General features: G+C 36.2%; 1 protein-coding gene and 1 non-coding gene across 2 annotated transcripts; one reads left to right on the forward strand and one right to left on the reverse strand.

Annotated features, from left to right (window-relative positions):
• The first annotated feature begins 9764 nt into the window (after positions 1-9764).
• trnam-cau lies at positions 9765-9838 on the forward strand. Its single transcript has one exon. It is a non-coding gene; the product is annotated as a tRNA-Met (tRNA).
• Positions 9839-12853: 3015 nt separating this feature from the next.
• Positions 12854-16354, reverse strand: LOC122824954 (cytochrome P450 1A1). Its single transcript, XM_044105918.1, has 7 exons — positions 16259-16354; positions 15097-15967; positions 14881-15007; positions 14700-14789; positions 14368-14491; positions 14150-14236; positions 12854-13990 (listed from the first exon to the last, which is right to left on the reverse strand). The coding sequence occupies exons 2-7, from the start codon at positions 15934-15936 to the stop codon at positions 13693-13695; spliced, it is 1566 nt and encodes a 521-aa protein (XP_043961853.1). The 5' UTR covers positions 15937-15967; positions 16259-16354; the 3' UTR covers positions 12854-13692.
• Between the last annotated feature and the right edge of the window lie 11455 nt (positions 16355-27809).

Here is a 27809-nt window from a genome sequence, read left to right on the forward strand (position 1 = left end):
CAAACTTCATGAATTTTTTTCACTCGAAGAGTTGAATATTTAAAAACATAGTAAATACAACTCAACATAAAGCAGCTGTTTTCTTTGACTGTTTATATAAAATCACAGAAACCAGATACATTTGACTTGATCACAATGCAAGCTGCTGTCTGGCCTATTTGTGCTCCAGTTTCACTTAAGTCAAACTAGATAATAGCAGATCTAAACTTACAGACTTCTACAATAAACAATGGTGTTAGAAAAAGACTTGCCAAATCCCCGTGTCACTGAGTTATGTCAACGGAACCAATAGTTGGGCACTGTTTTTTTTTCTACATTCTCGCATTGTTGATTTATCTGTTTACTGGCAAAGATTGCAGGTCAAGAGCATTGCAGTTTGTTCCTCCTTTGGAGGAGCTGTTTATGTAAGGCTGTACGGCGGCACTATAATTACAGAGTGCGGAGGATGGGGATTATGATGACAGCCCTGGGAAGCAGATCTGTCTGCATGGAAAGAAAATAAAGCTCCACTTGGCAGCTATCTGTCAAGCGGTAGACAAGTGTTTCCACTGAGCACTGCTGCTGCACCTTAATCGTATAAGTTTATAGAAAAAAAAATCTAAGTGTGAAGTGTCATTCCTTCTTCTTGTAAACAGTTTTAGTTCTGGGAAATTCTTGGGCCACTTTACATGCTAAGTTCCACTGAGATTTAAGCACATGTTTTCAAACTGGTTCAGTTCAAAGGCAGTGAGAGTAAACAGCAAAATATTCATCAGGTGCTTCTTCAGTAGTGATGCGTCATTGAGTCAGTCAGGGATAGAAATCAGCCACTGATTATCTCCTTTGTTTATTAAATGAACCAAAACTGAAAACTTGTGTACATTAAAGTTGATCATTAAAGTTTTTGTGCTATCACATGTGCAAAACAGAAGTATTACATTGCCAAACACCTCCACAAAAAATTGGTTAATGTTCCCAACATTTATAGTTTCTTTGGCTTCTGGAGGGTTTTCTGTTTAGCATCCCAATCATAGGAGCTGCTGTTGATTTAATTGGTGGACAGTCCTGAAAACTTAATGGTTGTTGTTTGAAAGAAACCAAAATTCCCTATCCCCTTTCAACCCTAGATAAAACACAGAGAGGGTTAATCAAGTCTATATACACCCTGACATATAAACTAATATATTTCATTTTCAGACGCAACCAGTTTGTGGTTCTACTGAGGTGTAATGGAAGCCCAGGTTGTGCTAATAGCAACATTTATCTTGCCTGCCTTGTTGAATGTTCATTTTAACAATACTCTGGGGTTTAGATCAGGCCAGTTTGCTAGTCAAGCTAACTCAGTGATAACAAGGTTATTAAATCTGTATAGAGTAAGACCATTTACAGTATGGTCAGTATCTGTTACATTTTCTAAAGTACGTACACAGAACAAGAGGTCAAAGTGTTAATATGTCCCTGAGCAGACGCAGTCACAATGCTGAGGTGGCAGGTATATTTAAGATGGTGTTTGGTCTGTTCAGCATTCTTTCCTAGAATGCTGCTATCAGTCAGCTGATACAGTTATCTGTAGAAGTTATCGTCTGTGGACAGCAACGCAGAGCTGAACCAAATCTTTGTTCTGTGGAAATTGCCAAGATGGGCCTAAAAGCCCATTTTGGCAATTTTGGCAACTTTGAAATGAAAAGACTACTTAAATTTTAATAAATCCAATCAGTTGATTTCTTGAAAATTTAGTCAGCTGTTTTCTGCAATTTTGTTTCCAGAGGGAAAAGAGGTGAAGATGTTTCAATATTTGTAAATCTGCAGTGCTGCTGTGAGTGCAGACAAAGTTTAGGATGTCCTGCTCATATAGTTTCTGTTATAGTGATAACTTTAAGGATATCTGGAATAAATCTAGGACTCTAGGGTTTGTGTTTCTGTAACCTTTATGTCACATGTGTATGTTACATTAGCCACTTATGTAAGAATCTGAATCCTGGAATGAATTTGAGTAACAGGGGACAGGTCATCATTTCTTTTAGCTTACACAAGAAGGAACGTGGGAGATCAGTAGTCGGTCCATGATAAACAGTAACCAGGAATGCAATGCTTTAACAGGGATATGTACTGGAGATTTGAACCATTTCTCACTCTGAATGCTTTAAAAAGGCTTTTCAAATACTGCACTACAGAGAATAAAAAGCTAAAGTTGTTACTTGTTCTCATTATCTAATAATGAGAACAACAGATTGTAAAATAGTACTTCACACTTTCACCTACACGTCTATTGCATAAGATGACGCAACTCTCCTGGGAAACAGAAACACACTCTATCAACTTCAAAGCTAAAGTAAAATGACTAAACTAATTATGCATTCAGTGTCATGCAAAGATAGTCAAACCCTTTGAACTTTTTTTTCCTCCACATTTTGCCATGTTACAACCACAGACTTTAATATATTCATGGAGATTTTATGTGATACACAAAGTAGAACATAGTAAAGTGGAAGGAAAATTTATGTTTTTTTTCTTATGTATCAAAAATAAAAATTGAAAAGGAACAGTCAACATTTAATTAGATTTACTTGAAACATGCTTCCCGATCCCATGAGGGACAGGGGTGAACAGAAAATGGATGGATGGATGAAACATGCTGAGGTTTGTCTTTTCCAGATTTCCAAATTTATAGACTGTTTTTTTTGTCATTCTTCACTGCAAGTCTAAAAGACTTCATAACTTTATCGAAAGCTCTCCCTGATTTGTTGTTTGGTTTATATGATCTTATTTCTTTAAAAATAATTTTTTTAAAAGTCAGCTCAGAGCTTCACTGAACAGCTATACATACAAATGAATGTATATTGAAAATTAGGTGTCTCCAGGAGGCTGCAGTGAATTTGATTTGGGGGAATCAAAGTTAAAATTGCTAAAAACAATAGCACACCACACCTTTTAGCTAATTCTGCACTACGTTTTTGGTTTATTATATGAAATCTCAATTCAAACCTCAGAAATTTTTGGTTTTAATGAAATAATATGTGGAAAAAAGAATACCTTTGCAAGGAACCATCTCATATTATGTCACATTTTAATATCGTTGCTGTCGTAGGATTAAGGATGACTATTCATTCTTATGATCACATTCTTGCTCTCCAATGCATTTAACTCAATTAAGCCTCTCTGTATGAGAAGCACCAAACATACAGGTGGATGGAGAACAAAATAAGCCTCTTACAAATATTTATTGAAGACATTTCTTTGAGCTGAGGACTCCTCTGGAGCTGATAAACAGATGAACAAGTTGGAAAACCTAGTCAACAACACTACAAATCCTCTACAAAGCTAAGTTATTAAACAATAAATATTGCTCTGCTTTACATGCAAAAGCAACCTCTGTATTTAACTTTTTCTCTTAGCTTATGTTCAAATGATATACACACTTCATACACTTCTTCTGAAGAATTAAGAGCTTATATAGCTTATATCAGGTGCCCCCAAAAATGTTGTGTAGATTTCAGAGTTAAACAATAGCTGGAGTCCTTCCCTCCTGTGCTTGTCAAAACAGTGTTCTTACATAACCAGATTGTCCTCTTGACCAGTGTTGTTTCGGCTTCAGACAGGAGTACACAGTGGAAAAATCGTGTTCATCCAAAATAAGCAGTCTGTCCAAAGACCAACACACCTTCTGGTAAACACATGGAAGTTATATCATCAAATTTTACAAACATAATACAAGTTTTTAATAGTCTTAATTAAGGATGGGCCGGTTAACTGTATGAAAAGTTTTCGTCATACACAGAATGCAAATGTGACAAGTTTTCTTCCAATGTGTGGAGCACAGCACTGCCCCTTCCCTACCTGTTTCTGTACTTTCCCAGTCAACTGGCTGAAGAAAATTTACACAGATCATTTTTTATTGGTTGAAAGAAAGACAAACTCAATGCAGCTGACTGGAGGCTCTACATGGGCAGATAGCTCAACTACATTTTACCCCTGCTTTGGGGTGAGAGCATCACATTTCGTTTTATTTTATTTTCCATTTTAAATATAAAAACACTTCTGTACATTTAATTTGTTATCACAGATCACATCACAATCAGCTCTGAACAAAAGTAATTTTATAAAGTTGAATTATAAAACCAATACTCTTTTCTACAAATGACCCGATATTTATATACTGATTGAATAAATTAGACTATTACTGAAAAGCCACTTTATTTCAGAAACTTTCTAAAGATATGAAACACACTATATAGATGAATTAGACATAGATGAATGTCTGGAACCTTTATTTTTGTTAATTATGATGATTTTTTTACAGGTCTTGAAAACAAGATACTTAATATTAGAAAATTACACCAAACCACAACAAAACATATGTATTATAGAAATGTGGACTTAATAAAAAGTATGTTTAATATGTGTTTAAATGTTATTTTCAAAAGGCTCTTTTAATCTGACAAAAAGACCTCATCTAAACTCATACTCTAATTTACTGAATATTACTGTAAGACAACATTATTCAACAGATTTTGTATTCTGGATTGAAATCTTACACTGATTGTGACTGCCAACTATTCATATGTTCACAGAAAAAGGTGAACAGCTACCACAGAAAGCATTTTACAGCTCGCACACTGAGCATGCAGTAGCTGACACTCAATAAAGTTTACATAAATGTGAGCACAAAACAAAAACCCAAAATGAACCAAGAGAGAAAAAAACTGGAAAAACCTGGCCTTCAACTCCAATCATCTCAGCTCTCACGCTAACTATGAGACAGAAAGGCAGCATGGCACGCTACTGTCAGTGTGACAGGTACTTTAGGCTTTCTCACGCAAGATACTGGGAAACTAAGTTGTTGTACACTGTTAATACAATCCTGTTAGCAAACTTTGAGTTTACTTCTAACCAACTACATTTTTTTTTAAATTATTTTCCACAACAACATTCCAAATCATTTAGCACTGAGTTGCTATGTCACCATAAAAGAAGCATTTGCACAAATACTTAAAAAATACTAAAAACAAAGCCATGCACCTATTTTCACTTTTAACACAATAAAAAGTTTTGATGCATGTGATTAAACATGATCAATAAAAAGAAACAATAAAGTGACACTTGATCAACATCTCTGTAAAGCCATTGTAGGTCAGTGAATTCACCTGTGTGAACAGGACAGAAGCTAGCGTCCTATTTACCACAAACCAGCTAAGTCTTTATTTACAAGGAAGTGTTTTGTCATGCTTTGGATCAAAATCTGAATGAACTGGGCAGAGATCCAAGTTAAAAAGGCTATGAATAACAGGTACAGTAGGCAGACACTGATTTTACTTCAAACAACCTTCCCACCACAAATTTGGACAAGCACAGAGGAGATAAAATAAAATAAGTAAAAATGATAGACTTGCTTTAACTCCATCTCTGACAAGGCACAACAAAGAAGACATGATAAATCATGGTCTTCATAATTTTTTATTCATCTCACATATTCCCAGTAGATCTTAGCAACATTTGTAGCATTTGATTTTTTAGTCACATTCTTTAAAATTAAATTATATGTATTCTGACCATGACATATAATAATGGAAAAATAGATTTATAACATGGAGTAAAATTGAATAGACATTTATCATTGATAGAGGATTAGAAACTAAAATGCAATTATTTTTTTTGTTAATTACAATATTTTACAGTGCACAATGATCAATACCTTTTTCTGCATCCCATAGATGCTGAAAAGAGGTGACAGCACACCTACTAAGGCTGAGCAGGCAAAAATAGATTCATTCAATACACCAATTAGCTTTGCAAGTTAATTTCAACAAATGTTAAAATTTGAATGTTCTAACATAAATTATTTTTTTTTTTACAATATGTCAACATTTTGAAACATTTAAAAGCATATTTTATATATTGAGATGTTTTATAAAATGCTTTGGACAGGTTGCCAAACACTGATAGGCCAAAATAGAGACACACAGGCCTAATAAGAACAAACATAAATTCACTCGCATTCACTCTCAAGAGCAATTTGATGAGACCCATAAATCTAACGAGTATTGTTTTGGACTATGGGTAGAAATCTGGAGTACCAGGAGAGAACTGGTAAATGCACAGAGAGAACACTCAAATGCCATGTTGAAAGACTCCAGATTGGGATTCATACCCAGGACTTTCTTCCTGTGGTTGCAACAGTGCTAACAATTCCTTCACCATGCAGCAACCAAAATGCAAACAAAAAACATGAATCAGATGATCTCCAACGCTTTTCCAATATGTATTTGACATAAAAACTCAATGTTAAATGCTTGCAATTTGTTTAACAGAGTAAGAATGTTTCTGTAATCCAAATGTGAACTTTAAAGAATGAATGAAAGAAAGAATTAATCTGTAAAGTTGTGTTAACTCAAACAGTCCTGAATAGGTGTCAAAACTCCAACCCTGATTTTGCTTTAATTTCATAGACCACGCCAGTATGCTGGTTATGTAAGCACATTTTGTAAGCACAGTTTGCAGTCTGCTTAACCAAAGCACTAGTTCTTGACCGTCTGATGAAATTTGCTTCTGCTTCAATGGGCCTTTGGATTATCCAAAAAAGCAGCCAGTTTCCAAAGCCCCATTCCATTCCCTCAAAGAGATCAATGGCTGATATTTAGAAAACATTCCTGGAATCTCTGATGTTGTAAAAGCAACAGCCCACCCTATTTTCCCTTCTTTGTGAAGGGGACTTCTTGGGAGTATGGCATTGCGTGTGAAAGGACCGGCCCTGCCCAAGCCACTCAGCACTTTGGCCCCATGCAATTTGGGCATTAGCTCCCTGGCCACCGGCCTGAGAGAAAGAGATTAAATAAAAACTCAAAAGGTAAACATTGCTTCCACAATTGATATCAGTTTGGCCTTCCGAGCACACTGGGACAACGTGGCTTCCTGTTGGGGAGGGGTGTTGATTTCCTGTGCAAGCTAACAGTGAGTGAGGGCAGGGAGATAGGGAGAGAGAGGACAGGAGGGCACGGAGGCATGAAAGCCAGGCTTTAGGAGCAGACACTGAGAAGGAGGGGGAATGTTTATTGATTTTAGTCACACACATATTGTAAAGAGGAACTGTGGTACAAGCCTTTAGCACGCTATGGGAATCTTATGGTGGGGAGGTCATTGTTCGGTCCTAAGCTCATATTTCTCAATATGAACCACAGTGATAACACACACATACACTTCCAAACACAAAATGGCTTTGTCATTAAATGAAAAAGGAGGAAAAAAGCTTATGTCATGTTGTGTTTTAATTATAGTACACAAAAGATTTATTTTGCAACAGTGCTGCAGAAAATCACACAATGTGCTTTAGCTGCTATTACTCATCTATTGTTTGGTGATGGGGATTGCCAAAGTGAACTACCTTTAACATAGAGCCGTCCAGGCAAACTTCTTGCAGGTTGATGTTGACTGCAGGAAATACTGTTCTGAGCTGATTTAATCAGGATGGTTCAATGATAGGCCTACTTATTATTTTTTACAATTACATGAACACTCTGGATAGCCATTAGATTTTCTTTTCGATAACTCAAATCCAGTCGTGGTGTAAAAAGAAATGTTAGATGATGGTATGAATTCTCTTTGAAAAAAGTTTAATATTTTATGACTAAAATCTACCATTGTGTATACTTAGTAGGTAGCTGACCATTTTGTGAAACTGGTGTGAAGGTGCAACTTAAAATGACAAATAACTAAAATGAAGTGTCATTGCAGATCACCAGTAAGAACCCATCACAGTGCAAAGTTCAATATAAACAATAACACAATGGCAGTATGATTTGGCTAGGACCACTGTTGAACTGCATTCCTGTTACATTGTCGCTCATTTATTTAGTCTAAAGCAGAAGCTGATATCACAAGGGTAAACTTTGTTACACAAAGATATCGGTTTTCCTTTACAGCAATAAAATGACATTTTGTCAGTTTATTAAGTTTTTTTCTTCCCTAGTATTAAACATTGGCTATACTAATAAGATCATTAGCACAGTCAACTGAAATCTGCAGGTGAAGACAATATATTGCTCTTTTGGAAAGTGTAAAGGTTAGTTTTGACCAAATAGATTTTCACAGAGATCTTGAACCAAGATGAATTAACCTGAGCTATCTTGCAAAAATGGGCAAAAATTGTGTCTGTTGACAAGCAAAGCAGATAGAGATTTGCCACAACAGGCCTTTGAAAGTGAAAAGAGAACTTCAACAAAGCGCTAACAAAACAAATGCAATACTTTTCAGATTACACTTGTAAAAAAAAGTTTTGAAAACCGTGTGTCTTTTTCTCCCATAGAAAATCCCAGGTAATGAAACAACTGATGTGGTATAAATCATTTTCCAAGATGCTAAAAGTCATGGCCTTTTAGGGGGTGAAATCAATGGGAAAAAAACTAGGCACCCTTCTGTCAAAATTTAATCGGGGGATGATTGAAAAGTGATTAATGACCCTAATTAATTGCTTTTAATTTCCGGTCACATGAGCTCCCCCCCCCCAGGATGTCTGATAACCTCAGCATGCTTACATGGATTTAAGAAAACTTACATGATCTTATCACAAAGAAGATTTGAGTAAAGAGCTCATATTCTATTGTTTTTCAAAATCAATGTGCATAATGGTTTAATATACAGCCTCCTGCTATTATGAAGAATGGATTTCCTGAAAACTTTATATTTCTGTTGGCCAGTGGTGGGATTGAACCCATGAACTTGGCATTATAAGTACCCTACTCTGACCAGCTGAGCTAACCAGCCACACATAATGGTGAGTTTTCATCAATGTTAGAAAAACATCTTCACAAAAGCAGTGAAATTCTAAAGTTTTTCAAAATCAACATGAATTATAATTTAATTCAAAGCCTCCTGTTATTTTAAAGAGTTGACTTTATGAAACACTTTATGTTTCCATTGGCCAATGTTGGGATTGAACTCATGACCTTGGCTTTATGAGTATCACACTCCAACCAACTGAGCTAACCAGCCACACGTAATCTTGTGTCTTCGTCAATATAAAAAAAACTTACATGATCTTACTACAATGAAGATTTGAAGAAATGCTGTTATGTTTTTCAAAATCAACATGCTTAAAGGTGTATTTTCCAGCAAAATTTTAATTTGAAGTGTTGATTTCATTTTCCAGCCATTTTTATTTTGAAGTGTTGATTTTAATTTCCACCCTTTTTTATTTTCAAGTATTGATTTTATTTTCCACCTTTTTTTATTTTGAAGTATTGATTTTATTTTCAACCTTTTTTATTTTGAAGTGTTGATTTTGTTTTCCACCCTTTTTGATGTTGAAGTATTGTTTGTCTGAAAGACTTTAGATTTCCATTGACCAGTACGGGGATTGAACCACCTACCTGAGGGTTATTAGTACCACACCTTGTCCAGCTGAGCTAATCTTAGCTGGACAGAGTTTTCCTAAATACATAGTAACTCATAAGGTTGAGTTTCCATGGATTGAAGAAAATTTACATGATCTTACCACAATGAAGATTTGAGGAAAGAGCTCATATTCTATTGTTTTTCAAAATCAATGTGTATAATGGTTTAATATATAGCCTTCAAAACACTTCAAAATAAAAAAAGGTGGAAAAACAAAATCAATACTTCAAAATAAAAAAGGGTGGAAAATGAAATAAACACTTCAAATTAAAATTTTGCTGAAAAATACACCTTTAAGCATGTTGATTTTGAAAAACATAACAGTATTTCTTCCAATCGTCATTGTAGTAAGATCATGTACGTTTTTCTTATATTGACGAAGACACAAGATTATATGTGGCTAGTTAGCTCAGTTGGTTGGAGCGTGGTACTCATAAAGCCAAGGTCGTGGGTTCAATCCCCACATTGGCCAATGGAAACATAAAGTGTTTCATAAAGTCAACTCTTCAAAATAGCAGGAGACTTTAAATTAAACCATAATTCATGTTGATTTTGAAAAACTTTAGAATTTCACTGCTTTTGTCAAGATCATGTAAGTTTTTCTAACATTGATGAAAACTCATCATTATGTGTGGCTGGTTAGCTCAGCTGGTCAGAGTAGGGTACTTATAAAGCCAAGGTCATGGTTTCAATCCCCCCACTGGCCAACTGAAATATAAAGTCTTAATAAAATCAACTCTTCATAATAGCAGGAGGCTGTATATTTAACCACTATGCACATTGATTTTGAAAAACAATAGAATATGAGCTCATGCAAGATCATGTAAGTTTTCTTAAATCCATGTAAACATGCTGAGGTCATCAGACATCCTGGGGGTAGGGGACATCATGTGACCGGATTGGGGGAAGGGGGATTCATGTGACTGGAAATTACAAGCAATAAATTAAGGTAATTAATCAATCAATTAATCAATCATCCCTCAATTAAATTTTGACAGAAGGGTGCCTATATTGTTTTTTATGGAAGATTGTACACTGATAGTGAAGGAAGAAGGACACATGACATTTGACTATATGTTAAAAATAATAATAATAATCTCAGTTATTACAATCAAAAACTGTGAAGAACTTTCAGATCGTCTGCAGAAATTAAAACAACAATGATGTGTTATTGTGACACTCCAACATTCCATTTACTCACGTTTGTTTCATGTTCTCTGCATCATTCCAATGCACACTAAGTAGCAGTACTCACCCATGTAATTTAACAAGAAGAAAATATAGCTTTTGCCTTGATTTAATAAGCATATGCTTTGCCTGATGGTGGATTGCAATGTTTAAATTGATCTAGATGAATTTAGATGGAACTGAGGTTTTTGTCAAGTTGTATGAAAATATGAACAATTTCCAACTCAAAATAAAGTAATAGCTTCCACAGATGAAAACTACAGCTATGGAATGGCGTACCCTGAGTCCAGAACTATGTCCAGCAGAAGCTCTGTAGGAACTAAGAGACATCCTCACAGTCTCATAGATTTGGAAGGCTTTTCTCAATTAAAGTGGTCAAGTAACCATGTCAAAATGTGGGATGTTGACAAATTTAGAAAAATACTGAACTTATGGTCATTTATAAGTTTTTGTAGTTGTTATATATTTTCCCCTAACAGATTTCCTTGTTTTTTTGTGGAATTGTAAAGGATATTTGCTAGATTAAAGGTAGAAAATATGTGAGAATAATTTATCATGGTGTCATTTTTCTATGCCACAAAAACATAGCATTTTGGGGATGGAATGCAGGCTTTTGAGAGCTTGCTGTTTTTCCAAGGCAGCCATACTAGAAAATGAACCTGGAGCTGCAACCTTTGCCTTTAACACACATATTTCCACCTTCAGGCCTCACTGTTGTATTTCTGACTTGGAACTTCAAAATCCAACTTCTGGTAGAAAGCAGCATTAGAAAGACAACAAAGCCACACACATTAGTGCTAATATGGGGCTTGTACACTTAGTATCTTCATCATCTTTGTAGGTTGAAAAAGAAACTTTGCAGAATGTTTTAAATATTTAATACATTTTCTATTTTATGTCAGACATTATAATTATGTTCTACAAAGAAGGATCTGCAGTATGTAGCAGGTTGTCATTACTTTAACCAATAGCTACTTGTAATATTAATAATTAATAAATAATATTACAGGGCCTGTTGGAAAAAAAAAATTTGAAAATAATTTTGGAATATTTAATTGTAACTATATGACTTGTAGTCAAATGTTATGGGTATCATACCCTCACACAACACCTTGCTATTATTTTGGTTCTGTCCACCTAAACGAACAGCTGCAACTGAGTCTGGTGTGAAGAAGTGTCCTGAAGTCACAACTCCTTCTGAGACTTTTATGAGATCAGGACTATAACTTCTTGACGATGCCTTAAGATGTTTGCTTAATATTTTCAGAAGTGTTTTCCCAATATTGCCATGAATTTGGTGAAGTGCACCAGTTCTCCTTCCTTCCTCTACAGAACACTCCAATGACTTGATGCAAATCACTAATCATCTCTTACTGGTTTTGTTGCTTTTGTTCTGGGTTAATATGCACATTTTGCAGTAAACATACATCTCTTGGACACAAAACCAATTTCCATCCTAAACAGTGTAGTGGCTTAAGCGTTGCTTAAATGTAAAAATAATTGTGGAGATTGACAATTCCTTTTCCAATATCTTATTTTGTCATTATGGCATATTAAGAAACAGTGTGTTTGATGAGTTGCCTTAAAATACACACACAGGTATGCCTATTTTCTTAAATAATCAAATGTTTTAAAATAATTGTTCAAAAGCTTACAATGCTATTCAAGGCATTGTTAAATACATGGATCAAATGTAAATTATGTAATGAAATGACATATTTTATTTATTTATTCATTTACACCCTAATGTTTCTGTCTCTACCATAAAATTAATTGCACACTAAAAGTGGTTCAACTAAAAAGACATTTAAAAGGAATATATATTACACAGCTTGTAGCATGGATTGTAACACAAGGTGCCACTCACAACATGGCAGCCAAGATGACGTACGATGAGGACGCGGAAGGATTAGCAAAGAGGCTGCTAGCTCGCAGGTTAACGGCTTTATTAATTATAGAAGTTAACTACCATTACTTTCGTTGATTGTTGTAAATAAATAACTGACATGTTTTAATGATGAGCCTCTGTATTATTAGTTGCCAATATAAAGATTTATACCTTCAAATACGTCACTAGCGTGAAGCTAAACTTTGAAAAAAAGGCTCATGAAGTTGACGCAATGTTGAGGGTCTACGCTACTTCCTGTTCCAACCACGTGGGTTTGTTGTGATTTTCTCCCCGCTTCCCGATGGAAGGTGAATGGATTTAAAACACATGAGAAATCATATCTTTAGTACATCAGTTATTAGATCATAATGGTTCCCGTGAACGTCTGCTAAAATGAGTCAGACAACTGCATTATATACAGCATTTTATTTTATTTCTCTTGATAAAATAATTCCAACCTTTATTTTTCTACACAATACATGGTATATATAAGACATATAAAATTGTACAGCATTAGGATATTTTTCCAGAATCATTTGAACTGCCTCAATTAATAATTTTTTGGCACAGACAAGTAGTTCACCTCAAGCATAAACGAATGATTGAATTATAAAAATGACATATAAAAATATAGACACACACACACACACAAAATCACATTTAGGGATACAAATATAGCTTTAGGGTTGGCATTTACAGTATAGTGAAATGAAAATAATTAGCTTACAAACTTGAATGGAATGATATCATACTGTAATATCTGTTTGCTACAGCGACTTCTGGAACAGCGGACTGTAGATTGCAGTCCCCTTCATAGTAATGCCTAAAATTTACTCTCCATCCAAAAGACTAACAATTACTATTGTATCCTTAATCACCTCTGCATGGAATTCTTTTAGATTACAGGACAACACAGCAATATGCATCTTCTTGTTCTTCATTTATAAGCAGAGACAATGGGCAGAAATATTGCTTTGCAGAGCCTCAAACTACAAAGTGATAAACCCAAATGTAGATATCTCTAACAGTCTGCATCATACAATTTCCCTTACCCGCTTCAATGCCATTAGCTCTATAGATAAAGGTCATCCAGTGCCCTCGATTCTTAGAAAATACTTCTTTCATTCACACTTAATGTAACTCTAAATCTATAGTATCACAGTCTATAGTATCACAGAATGTGGGACACCTTCTCACATTCTGTGAGATGTGACACCTTCAGAGTCTTACATTCTGAATAATGCATAGCTTCACTGGTCATCCTTAGCTCTCATTGAAACTCCCAGGTAGCAGCGTTTGTGTTTCATTGTGAGGCCGTATTCTGGGGTCATGTCCACAGGCTCTCCAGGTAACTTGTAAAAGTGCAGCTTCTGGATGATAATTGCTAAGAAGAGGAAGACTTCATTTCGTGCGATAACCTCGCCAATGCACCGCCGCCTTCCCAAGCCAAAAATGAGCACCTTCTCTCCCTCTAGCTTGTTGACCTCTGTGCCATCATCATTGAGGAAGCGGTCTGGGATGAATGAAGAGGGGTCTTTCCAGAGCCCTCTGAAAGGCAACATCAAAAGAAATTTAGGCTTGATCCTAATGAATCCTGATTTATTTGGATTGTGGTTTTCTTTGTCTCGTAAGGTTTCACAACTGTTTTAGTGCAGTAAAAACTCTGAGAGTTCAAAATTGAATATTAAAACCTATGAAGAAACTTACGGGTCATGGTTTATCTGCCACTGATTGATAAAGACACAAGTGTCTTTGGGAATGAAGTAGCCATTCAGAGATGTATCTTTTGTAGAGCTGAAAAAGGCAAAGGTCAAGCTCATTGAGAATCCTATATTGATGATTTTTTTTTTTTTTGCCTTCATTATATACTCTGCCAGCTAACAGCTAACTCTCGAAACAATAAGTAGAAAAAAAGCTCATCTTACCAGTGTGGGATTGTGAAAGGTAGGTATGAGGAATGACGGAAGAGCTCCAGGATGAAAGATTCCAGTAAAGGCAAGTTGTTTCTATCAGCGAGAGTAGGAGTACGATCCAGACCAATCTGCTCCTCTAAAAATGAGAAGAGTTGGTAAAATATTAATCCAGGTTAAGATGGAAACTGCATGAGTTATTTTCTTAGCAACAAAAAAATCACATTCTATTTCGTGAGTCAGGAGCAAAATTGTATAGACCAATTTGATTATTTTTTGTAAGGAATATTGTCTGGCAAGACAAAACTGGCAAAAAAGAATGATTTAAGAAAAAAGCTCTAACTTACTGATTTCCTGAAAAAGCCTCTCCTCAACTTCTGGATATGACACAAGGTACATCACTGCCCACGACAGACCAGTAGAGATGGTGTCAAAACCTAGGGGAACAAATACATTAGTGAGGAAGACCATGCTGTGTAAAATAATGTTTTCATACAATCCAACCACTCAGATTGTATTAAAACCTACCAGCTCCAAAAAGATCATTGACAATGCCAACAATTTTCTCATCTGACATCTGGATGTTGGAGTTCTCATCCAGCTTCCGGTCCTCACAGTGATCTATTAAGGAGTCTGTGATGTCCCGTATATTGTCCTAGAAATAAATGATTTGGCCATTTAATTAAGTAAACTATGTCTTGAAAGTAAAAATATTTATATTTTGTCACTTATGCAGTAAAGTACCTTGTCAAAGGTGGTGTAGTGTTCAGTGACGATCTTTTGAACAAAGTTGTTGAAGCGGTTGTTGAGGTTGACAAACTTCTTCATTGATTTGTTGGGAAGATACTGCATAGCAGGGATGAAGTCTGCAGGGTTTCCACTGCCTGCCACCTGGACAAAATCTTCAGCGAGGTTTACTAAGCTGAGCAGCTCCTGGTCATGATGGTCATAGCGACGGCCAAAGCACATGCCACAGATGACATTGGCAACAGAAACAACTATGTAGCGGAAAGGGTCAAATTTGCCTTCAGCTCTCATGACATTTTGGAGTTCTTTGATCAGATGTTCTGACTCTTTGCAGATGTGCTCCTCCAGCACGCAGGAATATTCTGGGAGCTTTCCATCCAGGGAGGAAAAAGAACGCAGTGCACTGTAAGCCAGCTTTCTGCGAGCCCGCCAAATGCCAGCTTGGTCTGTGCTGAAGGCCAGACTCTTTCCATCATTGATGAAGCGGAAGCTGTACAGGTCTGGCCTGCCGGCAAAGTCATCCCCCTGTTTGGTGAGAGCCTGTTTAACTGTTTCATAACCACTCAGAATGACAACTGGACGCATGCCGATTTGAATCTGGAACACATCTCCAAAGCGCTTGCTCATTTCAGTAAGACTTAGATAAGGCTTGCTGCCCAGCTCTAGCAAATTTCCTATGATAGGAAATGCGTTTGGGCCGGGGAGTTGACGAAGCCCCTTTGGGATCTCTCTGCGGAACTGCTTAAGGGTCAGGTATACGAGACACACTGTCACCAAGGCTATCAAACCCTCAGACACTGAGAGTGCTTCGATGAATGGCAGTATCATTGAAGCCATGATGACAACGTTTCTAGGTTCTCTGCTCAACCTGTGAATTAAATAGGAGGGGTATTAGATCAGTGTTGACAGAGAGAAGAAAACAGTATTGTGCAACATAATGATTGCACAGCAAGATCTCAAGTTAGTGAGAACCGTGCCATGTGTTTGACTCTGCTGCACAGTGGTGATCTGTACACACCTGTAGACTATGCACAGTGGTAGTAGATGTCTTGGACATCTAGTATGTCAGTATTACTAATTTAAAATAAAGTCAAGCATCATAGAATCATCTAAGTCTTGTTCCTATCTTAAAAATTACTTATGCAGGTAGTCACCTTACCTTCTGTTGAATGACAAAAAGAAAACTCTAATTCCAGAGATGTGTATCCAACAACACAAAAATGTTTTGCAAAGGTGTCCTTTACGTTGCTGATGTCTTCAAAACCGAGAGTGGACTTATAATTTATAGAGCACTGCACAATCTGATTGGCTGCTGTGGGTGACATCATCTCCCCTCCTCCAAATTTCTGCGGCTCTCCTTTCTAATTCTCTGCCATGAATGAAGTTTGGAACATAAAAAAGTTGGTGGGCGTGTCTGTGTGTGGTTCTTACATTTCACAATTCGTGTGTATTGCAAATGCTCCACTGCTTTCTTCAAGTTTAGCTGCGTATGAGACACAGAACTGGCTGTAAATCAGTGTGTGATCTGAGATAAGACAGTTCAAATCACTGTCATCATGCACTTGTTTTGCAGGTGTTTCAAACTTTGCAGTATCTGCTATGTATTTTCAGTGCAACAGTTTTCTAATGCAGGACATGGGGTACGATTAATACACTTGAATGCACTTCGGCTTGGTCTGTGCAGGTAGGATATTTGCTGATGCAGAGACCTTCTGCGAGTGCGGTCTGTCAGGATAACCGCAGAAGAGTTCATGCCTGGTGAAGGAGCTTCTTGATACTGTAAGGATTTCTCGCAAGAAGCGGACTTAATTGGAAGCAATTGAGATGGGTTATTTGCTTGTGATTGTGATGCCAAACAAAGATTCAGCCATCTTACCTTCCATATTTGGAAGTAAGAACAAGACTGCTGACCATGCCAGCCTTTTCCAGGCATGGTTACACAGTGCTGATAAAAACAGATGCCATTGCGTGCTTGTACTTGTATGCACTCCGCAGGAGTTAAAGATTGACCAGTTGCGTGAGAGCGCAGAGATCAAACCTTCCCCTCCCCTTCGAGGAGGATGCTGGGCAGAGTTAGAGGGAGGGAGGAGGAACAGGCGGCGCTGCTGCCGGAGCAAAAGGCCAGACGAGTTCATACACTTAAATAAAGTGCTGCGTAATGAGTGGCTTAACTAATGCACCGTTACAACTTTGAAACAAAAATCCACTATGTTAAAGGAAAAAAAATTCATAAATAAACAAACAAAAAACAGCAACAATAACACATTATTAAGAGCACTAAGCTGGTTCTCAGCTACACTTTTGTTTTTGTGAATTTAAACATTTTTGTCCCCTTCGCTCATGCCATGCCCACGTTGTTTTCTAATCTGTTGGATTAATGCTGGACAAGAAGGAAGGAAAAGATTGCAGATATCTGCAGTTGTTTTTGTTTACATGTTCTGACAGAGCTCATGCATCTTCATAAAATAGAACATTGAACAATTTAGAAATCTTGTCTCAAATAGCTAAAACAAAGTCATTATAAAGCATATAGTTCAAGCAAAAAGTTAGAACTTTGTTTCTCAGGGAAAAAAGTTTCTTACGACAATAAATGGTTTGGATGAGTATTAAATATTGTTTTTATGTAGACGTAATGAGCATGTAAAGCCATATATGGTTATGGACCAGATATCTAACTTTTTGTCTGAAGATCCACCTACACCTACTACCGGGAGAATTAACCACAAAATATTATTGCTAGAAGATGTTCACACAATGCTGTATCAAAGCATTATGATGGAAAGTTTATTGGAAGAAAAAAATCTACTAGAAATACTTTCATGTAAAAATCAAGAGAGAAGAGAGACACAGACCAAGTTCAGACTAAGTATAATGTACATGTCCGTTGGCTGTTATTTCTACTTTAAAATCTTTTATTTTTGTTATTTTTTTTCCTAAGTAAATAATTTGCTGGTCATCATTAACTGTAAATCACATTCACAACTAAACATTTAGAATGTTTCACCTTGTATGTAATGGATATATGAGTGTTCATTTAATTTTTTCTGAAATTATTTACTGATATAGGTAATCTTTTAGGTGATATATAGTGAGAAAATATATAATACAAACAAACAATGCAGCAATGTTGTATTCGTGACTTTGACAGTTATTCTGTGCGTGTGCTATTGAATGTTAAAAATCTGAGCACCCATAATAGTGAAATGCTGTCAAAACAATGTTTATTCAAATAAAAACAAGCAATCAGATGGGAATATTTATTTTGGTTATTTTAAAAGACTGCTAAAATAGGTTTTTGCCGACGGAGGGCGTTATATCTCGTTTATCTCTTTTACTTCCATTCATATTCTTAATAATAATATTGTGACCTTTTTTTCCCCCTTAATAGACAGTTTGTGCACCAAGATCCACCGGCCTTGGACACAGCTCTCAAGGAAAATTTGACTTTTCTCTTGAATAAAGTCCCAAAGTCATAACTTAATTTGTTCGCCAATTCCCTTCGGTCCGCGCTGAACAGCGCTGTCCCGATCCCCTGGGGGGCTGCATGTGCTGAATCTGCAGGGTTTCTTTCTCCGTGCGCTCCGGCGCTACGCCTCTGGTGCAGCAGGTTGCGTGAGAAGCGGAGCTGCCGTCCAGAGGGGAGGGTCTCCGTCTTCTGGACAATCCTAAATCTGCTTGGTTAAGTCACGCGAAGGCTGTAGCCCCTGGAAAAGACACAAAGGTTTTAAACTCGTAGAACAAAGAGAAAAAAAAGCTCAAATCTTTTTTTTTTCTTTTTTTTTTACGCCCCCCACTCATTGCCCGCACGAAGGTGCACGTGTATTCGCGCGCGCGCTGTAAATGAGAGGATCTTGTAGCTTTGGAGTCATGCAATCTGCCACCCAGGCTTCACTGTTTGCAGTCATGCAACACGCTGAGGTCGCTATAGGGCAAAACGAATCACGAAAACTCTGAACAAGATGACCTCGTCAACCCTCCCGGTCTTTTACAAGCTCCAAGAGTTGAGCCCGCTGGTAAGGAGTGCAACTAATAAAATCATAATTCTTAATAATTATTATTTAAAATTAAAAAGATGCAATGAAAAAAATATGCTTAATTTTATTTTATTACATCATTTTATTTACATATGAATAGCACAAGATTAAATAAGTAAATAAATAAAATTACATATTTGATTTCCACCTTCAAAACAGATCATTTAACAATGTAAAATAATTAACATCACTTCTTTCCAAAATTATATGAATTTTTGGAAAGAGGCATTTTTACTTTTACCATGCCAATCATACCTTATATAGTTAAAAGTGCATTGCTTTATGGAAAACAGCAAAAGAGGTAATGAAAACGACATTTTAGAAAACTGTAAAAAAATAGCAATACATTTACTGCATCACAAAAATAGAATGCACAAAAGGTTCATTTGAAATAAATAAATAAATATAGTGTCAATCAAATTGGACTGATAAAGTTTAAATGACATGTTAACATATTTTGCATTCAAGCGCATCCTCATAAAATCATAAAAAATATACATACTTTTTAATTTTATACCAAAAATGAAAAAGAAATTTAAAAAAATCACTAATTCAGTACAAATGAATTTCACATAGTACACAGAATAATTAGTGATTTTTTAGAAAAATGAATGATCATTGATCATTTATGGCTTATCCTCCTAATAAAGGGTATTATAGACTGTCTGCTGGGCAGCTGTCAAGTCAGCAATCTTCCCTGTGGTTCTGTAAGACATTACACACACACATTATATATATATATATATATATATATATATATATATATATATATATATATATATATATATATATATATATATATATATATATATATATATATATATATATATTATTAAATTATAGTAATATAGTTTTCTTTCAAAGTGAATGTCAGGCTGTCATTAGCTATAAGCTGTAGCTGTAATGAATATGTGCATTATCTATATAAAATAACTGAAATACGTTAACTTCTCACAGTTATTTTAATTTATTCAGATGCACTTGTACTGAAATGCTTAAAAGCATAATAATTGGTTTGGATGAGTATGGCATTTTCAAATGAAGAATTACATCATTCCACTTACAAAATAAAAAAAAAAATCATTACACAAAAAGTGCATTGTTTCAAGTATTTATTTTTAATTATTTTGATAGATTGATGGTTATCTATTTACCATATTTCTACTGTGTTTTTGTGTCGCCTTTGCTTTGAATCTTGATAATTTCTTATTTTGGGTTGTGTGTCTGGTGTGTTTACATTTCGGATTTCTCCTTCTTTGTTTCTCAGTATTGTGTATCAGCTAATTCAATAGCTCAGTTTCAACTACATCCCTTCTCTCACAGCTGCATTGTTTCTAATCAACCACCTGCTCAATATCCAGCAATTAAGGCCCCAACTGAAATATCTTTCATGTTAGTCAGTTCTGAGTCAGATCTTTCTGTTACCTCTAGCATGGTTTTATGTCCTTGTGTGTTTTTCCATTGTATTGATTTCTTTTCTTTATTTAGTTAAGTAAACAGCTCAAGTTTTCTGCCTCTTTTCTGCATTTGGATCCAGCTCTATACCGTTCTGGCAATCTTTTATTTTTTTTATTACAGCTTTTTTTTCTTTCTACTGAACCACTACCTGGGTGTTTCACCCTGAACAGTCAGCTTCTTTAAGGATGACACTTAATGGCTCATGCTTCTTTATGATTGTCCCAATAAGTACAAAAAAAAATAATTGTGATTGAGTGTAATATTTTTGTTCATTTTGATGATTGCTTAAAGGATAATGAAAAGATTTATGAGTTGACATAGTGATTATTTGCTGAAGAAGCCAGCTGTTCAAAGAGTTGTGTTTCCAACCATAGCAATGAAAGTTTGAACGGAAAAAAATGTGGTAGAAAAACAGTATCTTCCTAGCAATATTAGAACATTTAACAAGTCCCACTGGTGACAAGCTTTAATGAGATGCTGTAGGTTTTTGTCAAGAGGAAGACGAGAAACACCAAGGTCAGACCCAACAATGCACGTGAGCTGAAAGTCCCTTTTAAAGCGGTGCTTGTTTCCTCCATACCATGCTATGCTGATGCAGTCATAGATGCAAAATGAGCCCTGACCACATACTGAGGAGGGAGATAGACTGTACGGTACATGGATATCAATTTTAGTTTACATTTTAGTGATAAAATTAAATTTATGTGATTTTTACATTACATTCTTATCTGACAAAACTGATTTGGGTTTTTGTTTGAGTAATCATTCAAATCAATAGAAAGGTACAAGAAAACTTACTCTGTGTGAAATGTAAAGCTTCAAATTGGAATTGAACTACAAAAATAAATTAAGATAAGATCCACTTGCATTGTACCCTTCTGTTTCATTTATAATATAAATGAGAGCCGTTTCATTGAAGGTAAAAATGCATTTCCCAGAATGGAACTGGAAGGTTTCAATTGGTGACTGGAATAAGTAATGAAGAATGTGGAAGATCAGTTGCTACTGGAGGGATTGAAGTAGTTCATAAATTCTTTAAAAGATTAAAGAGATTAAAGGCAGCAGCAAAACGTTATCTGTGCTACTGTGCAGATCCGCAGGTGTGTTTGTGTGTGAACATTAGTGCGTCAGGTAAAATGGAGCAGACACCAATCCCAAGAGATTTTAAATGTTGGATTCTCTGTGTCTATTTTATGGGAACTGTGCAGAAAAATTAAGAAAAAAATGGTTTTGCCTCCAGTCATGTATGTCTCAAAGAGTTTGTGGACATAAAAGTGGGTGTAATGACTGAGAAGGTTTTTAGTCTTCTCATGCAAATGTTGTCACGCACACACATTGCGTGCAGGTATGGATCCCATTCTCCCTGCCTGAATCTATTCTGGTGCATACAAGCCTTGTGAAGAGGTGTTTCCTTTTATTTGTGACTGATTTTAAGGTTTAAGCATCAAAGTAAGTGCATCCTACAGCCTCAAAGTTCTGAAACTTTAGTGGTTTGAGATGGCCACAAAAAATAATCATACACATCATCATGAATTTGCTTTCCATTTTTTTAACCGCAGTCCAGGATTGAAATTCTTATGTTTATGGGAGCAGGATGTTGTCCTTGACAGCAGGTAATCTGAGGTGATTTTAACTTCCCGTGTTACTTTCCATGACAGATGTGTTTTGCACGTTATAATATAGAAACCAAAGTTTTGAAATATGGTTCATACTTTCTCTGTATCACTGATTATATCAAAAATATTTCTCAAAAGCGGAGCCTCACTTTAACTGAGATACAACATTGTGGCTATTCTTCTGTAAATGAGACCAATACCTGCGCCCATTGTACAACGCCGAACAGCCTCCACAGCTTGCGTGTGCCCCATTGAGCAAATGCTAATAGGATTATTTTGTGCTGCAGGTCATGACACCTCATATGAATGTTGCCATTACCTAATATAAACTCACAGCACATTTCCATCACTGCTTGGTGCACCCAAGTAGTGAGGAGCTTAAAAGTTCAGTTGGTTGTTTTCGCTAGTCCACAAAGCAACATGGAAAAACAAAGTAATAATAATAAAAAAACTTAAACACTCATTCTGAACAAATTCCCCCAAAAAAGGTCCATTCAACAACAACCACTTTGATAGTTGATGTTAATATAACAGGTGACTCAAAGTTCTGATTTGGGGTTCTAATTCTTGGCTTTTACAATACTTTCCATTTCACCTTACAGAGCTGTCCGCCTTTCATGTTGTCTAATTTTTAATGCTGTCTCCACAAATAAAATCCCAAATTAGACCAGACAGTCAGCACAAATTACTGATTGAATAATTAAAGTAATATGACCGCAACAGAGCTGCCCCAATAATATCTAACTTTGCTTAGCTAAAATATTGTGCTCGTTACCAATAACACCATCTAAGTTTTATACAGAAAGCAATACTGGCTGAAATGTTGGTCTGACCTTTCCAGGTCAAACTTAAAGATTTGCACCTATCCCAATAATGTGGCAATAAACCAAATACTGTATCCCTTAAAATGGCACAACTTCCAAATGAATAAGTTTGGGTGCTAAACTGACCTGCCTCCAGTCTAGCTCTCTCTCCAACTGAGAAGAATTTGATGTATCATGAAAAATGCCTGATGATGAAGACTCAGAAGAAGTCAACTGGAATCAGACAAAAATGACAATATTTCCCATTCAAAACTCCAGTAACTGGTCTCTTTGCTTCTATGATGTTTAAAGACTGTGAATACATGTCCCTGTCCACATTTTTATGATGTGTTCATAGTTTGTCGCTCCGTTCTACGTCTCGGTTCTCGTTTCAGAGTTTTGCGCAACGTGCGCGTCGTTTTTTCTTTTCTTCTTTTTTAACCCTCTACTGTACGGGGAGGTCGGGAAGAGTATCGATGGGGCCTGACGTAAACCTTTTAAAACAACGGAAAAATTCCGGTATTCTGATAATTAAAATTCAGAAGTGCTGTGGTACTACCGTTTCATACCGGATGACTTACAGCACCAATAACTAAAATGAACGCTCTCTATCGTGGAATCATCAATGGAGGGATTTCATTATTTAACTTAGTCATTTTTTCTGAGGGATACACATCGAAGGTATCGTGATTTTAATAATCATGTCTATAAGAGCGACATTCTGTTGTCCTTCCATGGAAGCAGGCAGCATCCAGACGGACAAGAAAACCCTGTTTATTGTAAGTCTCTGCTTTGACACGACTAATGCACTGTTAAAACATATGTACAAAAATCCTCAGTAAAACATAAAATATTTGAAAAGCGGACAAGTGAATCTTATCAACGTCATCAGCCGGTGTAACACTGAACTGATGCGGTGAAGATACCAGGAGAACGGAGCTGTGCCAAGAAGATACAAACACTGAAGAGAAGAAGAGCTGCCATCCATATATTTGCAGCCATGCATGTTTTAATGTTACACAATACAGTTTTAGCAAGTTGCTCAAAGTCTAAACTTGTATTGTTGTGCATATAAGGTGTAAAGTTTACCTTGGAGCAAACGCCCCCCAAAGGTATCCCTGCGCCCTCCTTTTGTAAAAAAATTCCGCCAGCGCCCCCTGCGGTACCGCCTCCGTTGAGAAATGCTAGGCTAAGTCATAAAGGCTCTTAGCTTATATATGTTACTGAGACCTTAATCTGTAATCAGTTTTCAGAAACTGCCATTTGATACAAAATTATCTCTTATTTCATAAAGATGAAGCATGCCTTAGTTTACTCACTGAATATGTATACAATGTTCCAATGTGCATCAAATGTGGATGTATGAGATTTGCAGATCAATATTGTTTGAATTCATGGCTATGATTTGTAATGTTAAGAGCTCTAACAATCAAAAGCAATATGGTTAGGTTCATAAAGATATTAATGTTCTTGCTTCTTTTAAGTGATCTTGAGATATTTAGGAAGAAATAAGACTTTGTCTAATGGTCAGTGATTGGAGCAACAGGGCTTTGTAGTAGAAGAAGGGGTTAAGCTATTATTTCGGGTAAAAACAAAAGGATGTAATCAGTAGACAACAGGTCAAAGTGAGTTTGCCGCTTTGTCATAAAAATCAGCTGAACAGCCCACACTGATATTGCCTTCGCACGCAACCAATGCAGCACTAACACTCGCATGCCATGAACGCAAAAGTCTTCGTGTGTTTCCATGCTGGTGTGTATGTGTTGAGGTGAGCGTGTGTTTTGTGAGGTGCTTACTAGATCTCCTTCCTTCCCCTATGAAGTGTGAATACCAGATTAGTAACTGAGCCAATGATTTCCTTGCTACTCTCCTCTAACCTTGCAAGCCAGCACGTTCGTGCTCTGCAGCAGAAACAATGGTTGCGTGCAGAAATATCTTGGTCATTTATCTTTCTGTCACCTTTCCCTCTACAGTGGAGCACGGAGGTGTCAGAACTGAACATTAAAGGGAAGGCAAAGGAAGGAGCGATCAGAGAAGACAAAAAAGATAATCACAAGACAGTGTGTCTAAGTAGTGTCATGACCCACACTGAGAAAGATAAAAAAGAGAGAGCAATAGCAACAATTTCCTCCAAGAGGAAATTCTGCTAATGGAAATTCATCCATGAAGAAAGGCCTTGGCTTCTTGCTGCAAGGCAATAGTAATTATAACTTCACCAATGTACAACTCAGTGCCATGTGACTACTTCAAAATGCAAAACATCAGAAGTATAGAAAAACACTGGAACATTTGTCAACCTTTATACACAATGGCTTTTTTTTTTTTTGCTTACACAAATAGTAAATTAAACATTTACTTATCAGCAATGTGCCAATTATTTTAGTAATGGATATGATGACATTCACACCAGGATGATTTGCAATTTGGGTAAAATTTTATAAAAATGCTATTGGAGTAGGAAGTTTTAGAATCTTACAACTGGTGGAAAATTTGTTACTATTTTAGTTTCTAACAAGCGTCTTTCATCTTATTATGACCTTCTATACATTCATCTATTTATTTATTTATTTTATTTTAACATATTCACAAAACTATTCAATATGTTTTTTTTTTTATTATCCTTCTTGTTCAGCCACTTCTCTATGGAATACAAATATTACAGATCACCTTAGTTCCTGTGGGGAAACAGCAAATGGAATGGCACGCAACAATAGTCGTGCATGACATACAGTATATTAACATTTTCATCCCCTATGCACACATGCACGTACATCATCCTACTCGACTCTTCATGCAAGATGAACTATGTCAAGCAAGTCAGCCTATCAACGGGCTTAGAATGAGAGCGAGACAGAGAAAGTGCTGTTCTGCTGTTAATGAGAGCGGGCTCACGCTGCCTATATTTCTGTGGACTCCATAAAACAATGGCTTGAAATGCGTTCTGCAGTTCTACAAGATGCAACGTAATATCCAAAGTAAAACTGAAAATAAACAAAAGCATATTTTAGCAACAAATAACCTAAGTGTTTCCTAATATTGTAAAGTAAGGCCCCCGTATTTACGACAACATTTTTTTGTTTTTGTGATTACAAAAACGGCACGTTGTGAGCATTTCCTTAAATAGACGATCTCCGAGTTAATGATTGCGCATTGCGTGCAGACTGTGTTTATTCGGACATAGAATGGGGTAAGGAAGTTGAGAACGGACAGAGGTGACGGTCAACCTTGCTTATAAAACAAAGTTATTGTCCACCATTGTGGTAAATATATTTCCTTGTTTTGGATGGATGGAAAAAAAGAGAGAGAGAAATAGCAAAAAAAAAACAACAACCAAACAATAAATAAATAAATAATTAAATAAATAATTTAATAAAATAATGGAGTACCTCACATACATAATAATAATATTTTTATAATCCAGCCCAACCAAATGACTTGAGAAATCACTTAATTTGTAAATACGGGTCAAATACATTTATCTATAAATGCAGGTAGTGTTCTGTTCTCTTCAATACATCATATAATAACACACTAAAAGTTTTTCTTTTCAGCTGGGAGAGAAAGGATGGTCATAGTTGATGGGATCAAAATTAAGACCAATAAAGGAAGAAACTTAAACAACAGCCAGCTACAATTGAATGGTTTAGAATAAAATAATATGCATGTCTTAGAATGGACTAGTCAAAGTCTAGAGAATACATTGCGATTGAGTAGAATTGGAAATGGTTGTTCACTGAAATGGACATGCAACATAAAAACACAAGGAGAAGTGATTTTCCAAAGCATGGACAAACAGGGTGAGCAGGGGATTAAAAACAAATTCAGAATGTAATTTAACTTTTTATCTTATAAAACATTGAATCTTTTTACTTCCACTTATCAATTTTTTTTTTTACTTTTGCTTATCCCTCTCATAAAAATCCAATAAAATGGTTTGAAGTCTGTTCCGTGACAAAATGTGAAAAAGTCAAAGTGAGTACTTTTGAAATGCACTAACAGCTTACACGTGTCGTACATTGTGCTCTTTCTTTTTTAGATTGTCACAATAAAATGCAAAGTGATGCATTTAACGAGAAGGAGTCAGTTGTCACATCTCATAATTATTCTGCCTGTATAGCAGTATAGAAAAGTGAGCAGTCGTATCCTTTGCCCAGAATACTTTGTTGAGATAACACTTGCACACACTTGTTTTGCACACTTGATCAAGAAGGTTTATACTACTTTGCACCAGTTGTGGCTGTTTTGAATGCTCCACAGATCTTTTTAAAGACTTCGGCTTCTTTCATAAACTTGATTGTGTGTCTCTGAACAGCTGCAAAGAGTTGCTCTTCCTCTCTGTGATTTAATTTTGAAGACACACCAAATGAGGGAGCATGGGAAATCACAAGCATTACTGATTTATACACCTTGTGTTCAGATGAAAAGCGGAGAGAATCCAATGGAATGCTAAGAAGAGATGAAGAAAAAAACCCTTGCGTGAGGAAGCTCTGGTTCTACAGGTACACGCGTACCACTGAGGCTTTTGTGTGCCAAGCTTTATCTCCTTAATCAGTTCTCTCTGCCACTAGTTAATCATTTGTGCATGCCAGGTACTCAGACACACTGGATTTATTACACGCAGTGGGAGAACAGAGGCAGAATGATGACACAGCTGCTGATAGTGCTGACTTAGCTGCAGGACAGAGGTGTAAACTACCACCACTGCCCCTTTCTTTTGCACTGGGGGGAATATGTTATTTGCGTGTATTGTTAAGAACTCTCAACATTTGATTTTCCTGTGTCTCAGCGTGTGGATAAAA

The sequence above is a fragment of the Gambusia affinis genome, linkage group LG02, assembly GCF_019740435.1.
Source record: "Gambusia affinis linkage group LG02, SWU_Gaff_1.0, whole genome shotgun sequence".
NCBI classification, from domain to species: Eukaryota; Metazoa; Chordata; class Actinopteri; order Cyprinodontiformes; family Poeciliidae; genus Gambusia; species Gambusia affinis.

Coding starts and splice junctions, on each gene's coding strand:
- LOC122824954 (XM_044105918.1), bottom strand. CDS start 15,936: ATGGCTTCAATGATACTGCCATTCATCGAAGCACTCTCAGTGTCTGAG. Junction 14,237..14,367: donor CCTTTCACAATCCCACACTG/GTAAGATGAGCT, acceptor TGCCTTTTTCAG/CTCTACAAAAGATACATCTC. Junction 13,991..14,149: donor TGGCAGATAAACCATGACCC/GTAAGTTTCTTC, acceptor GTTGCCTTTCAG/AGGGCTCTGGAAAGACCCCT.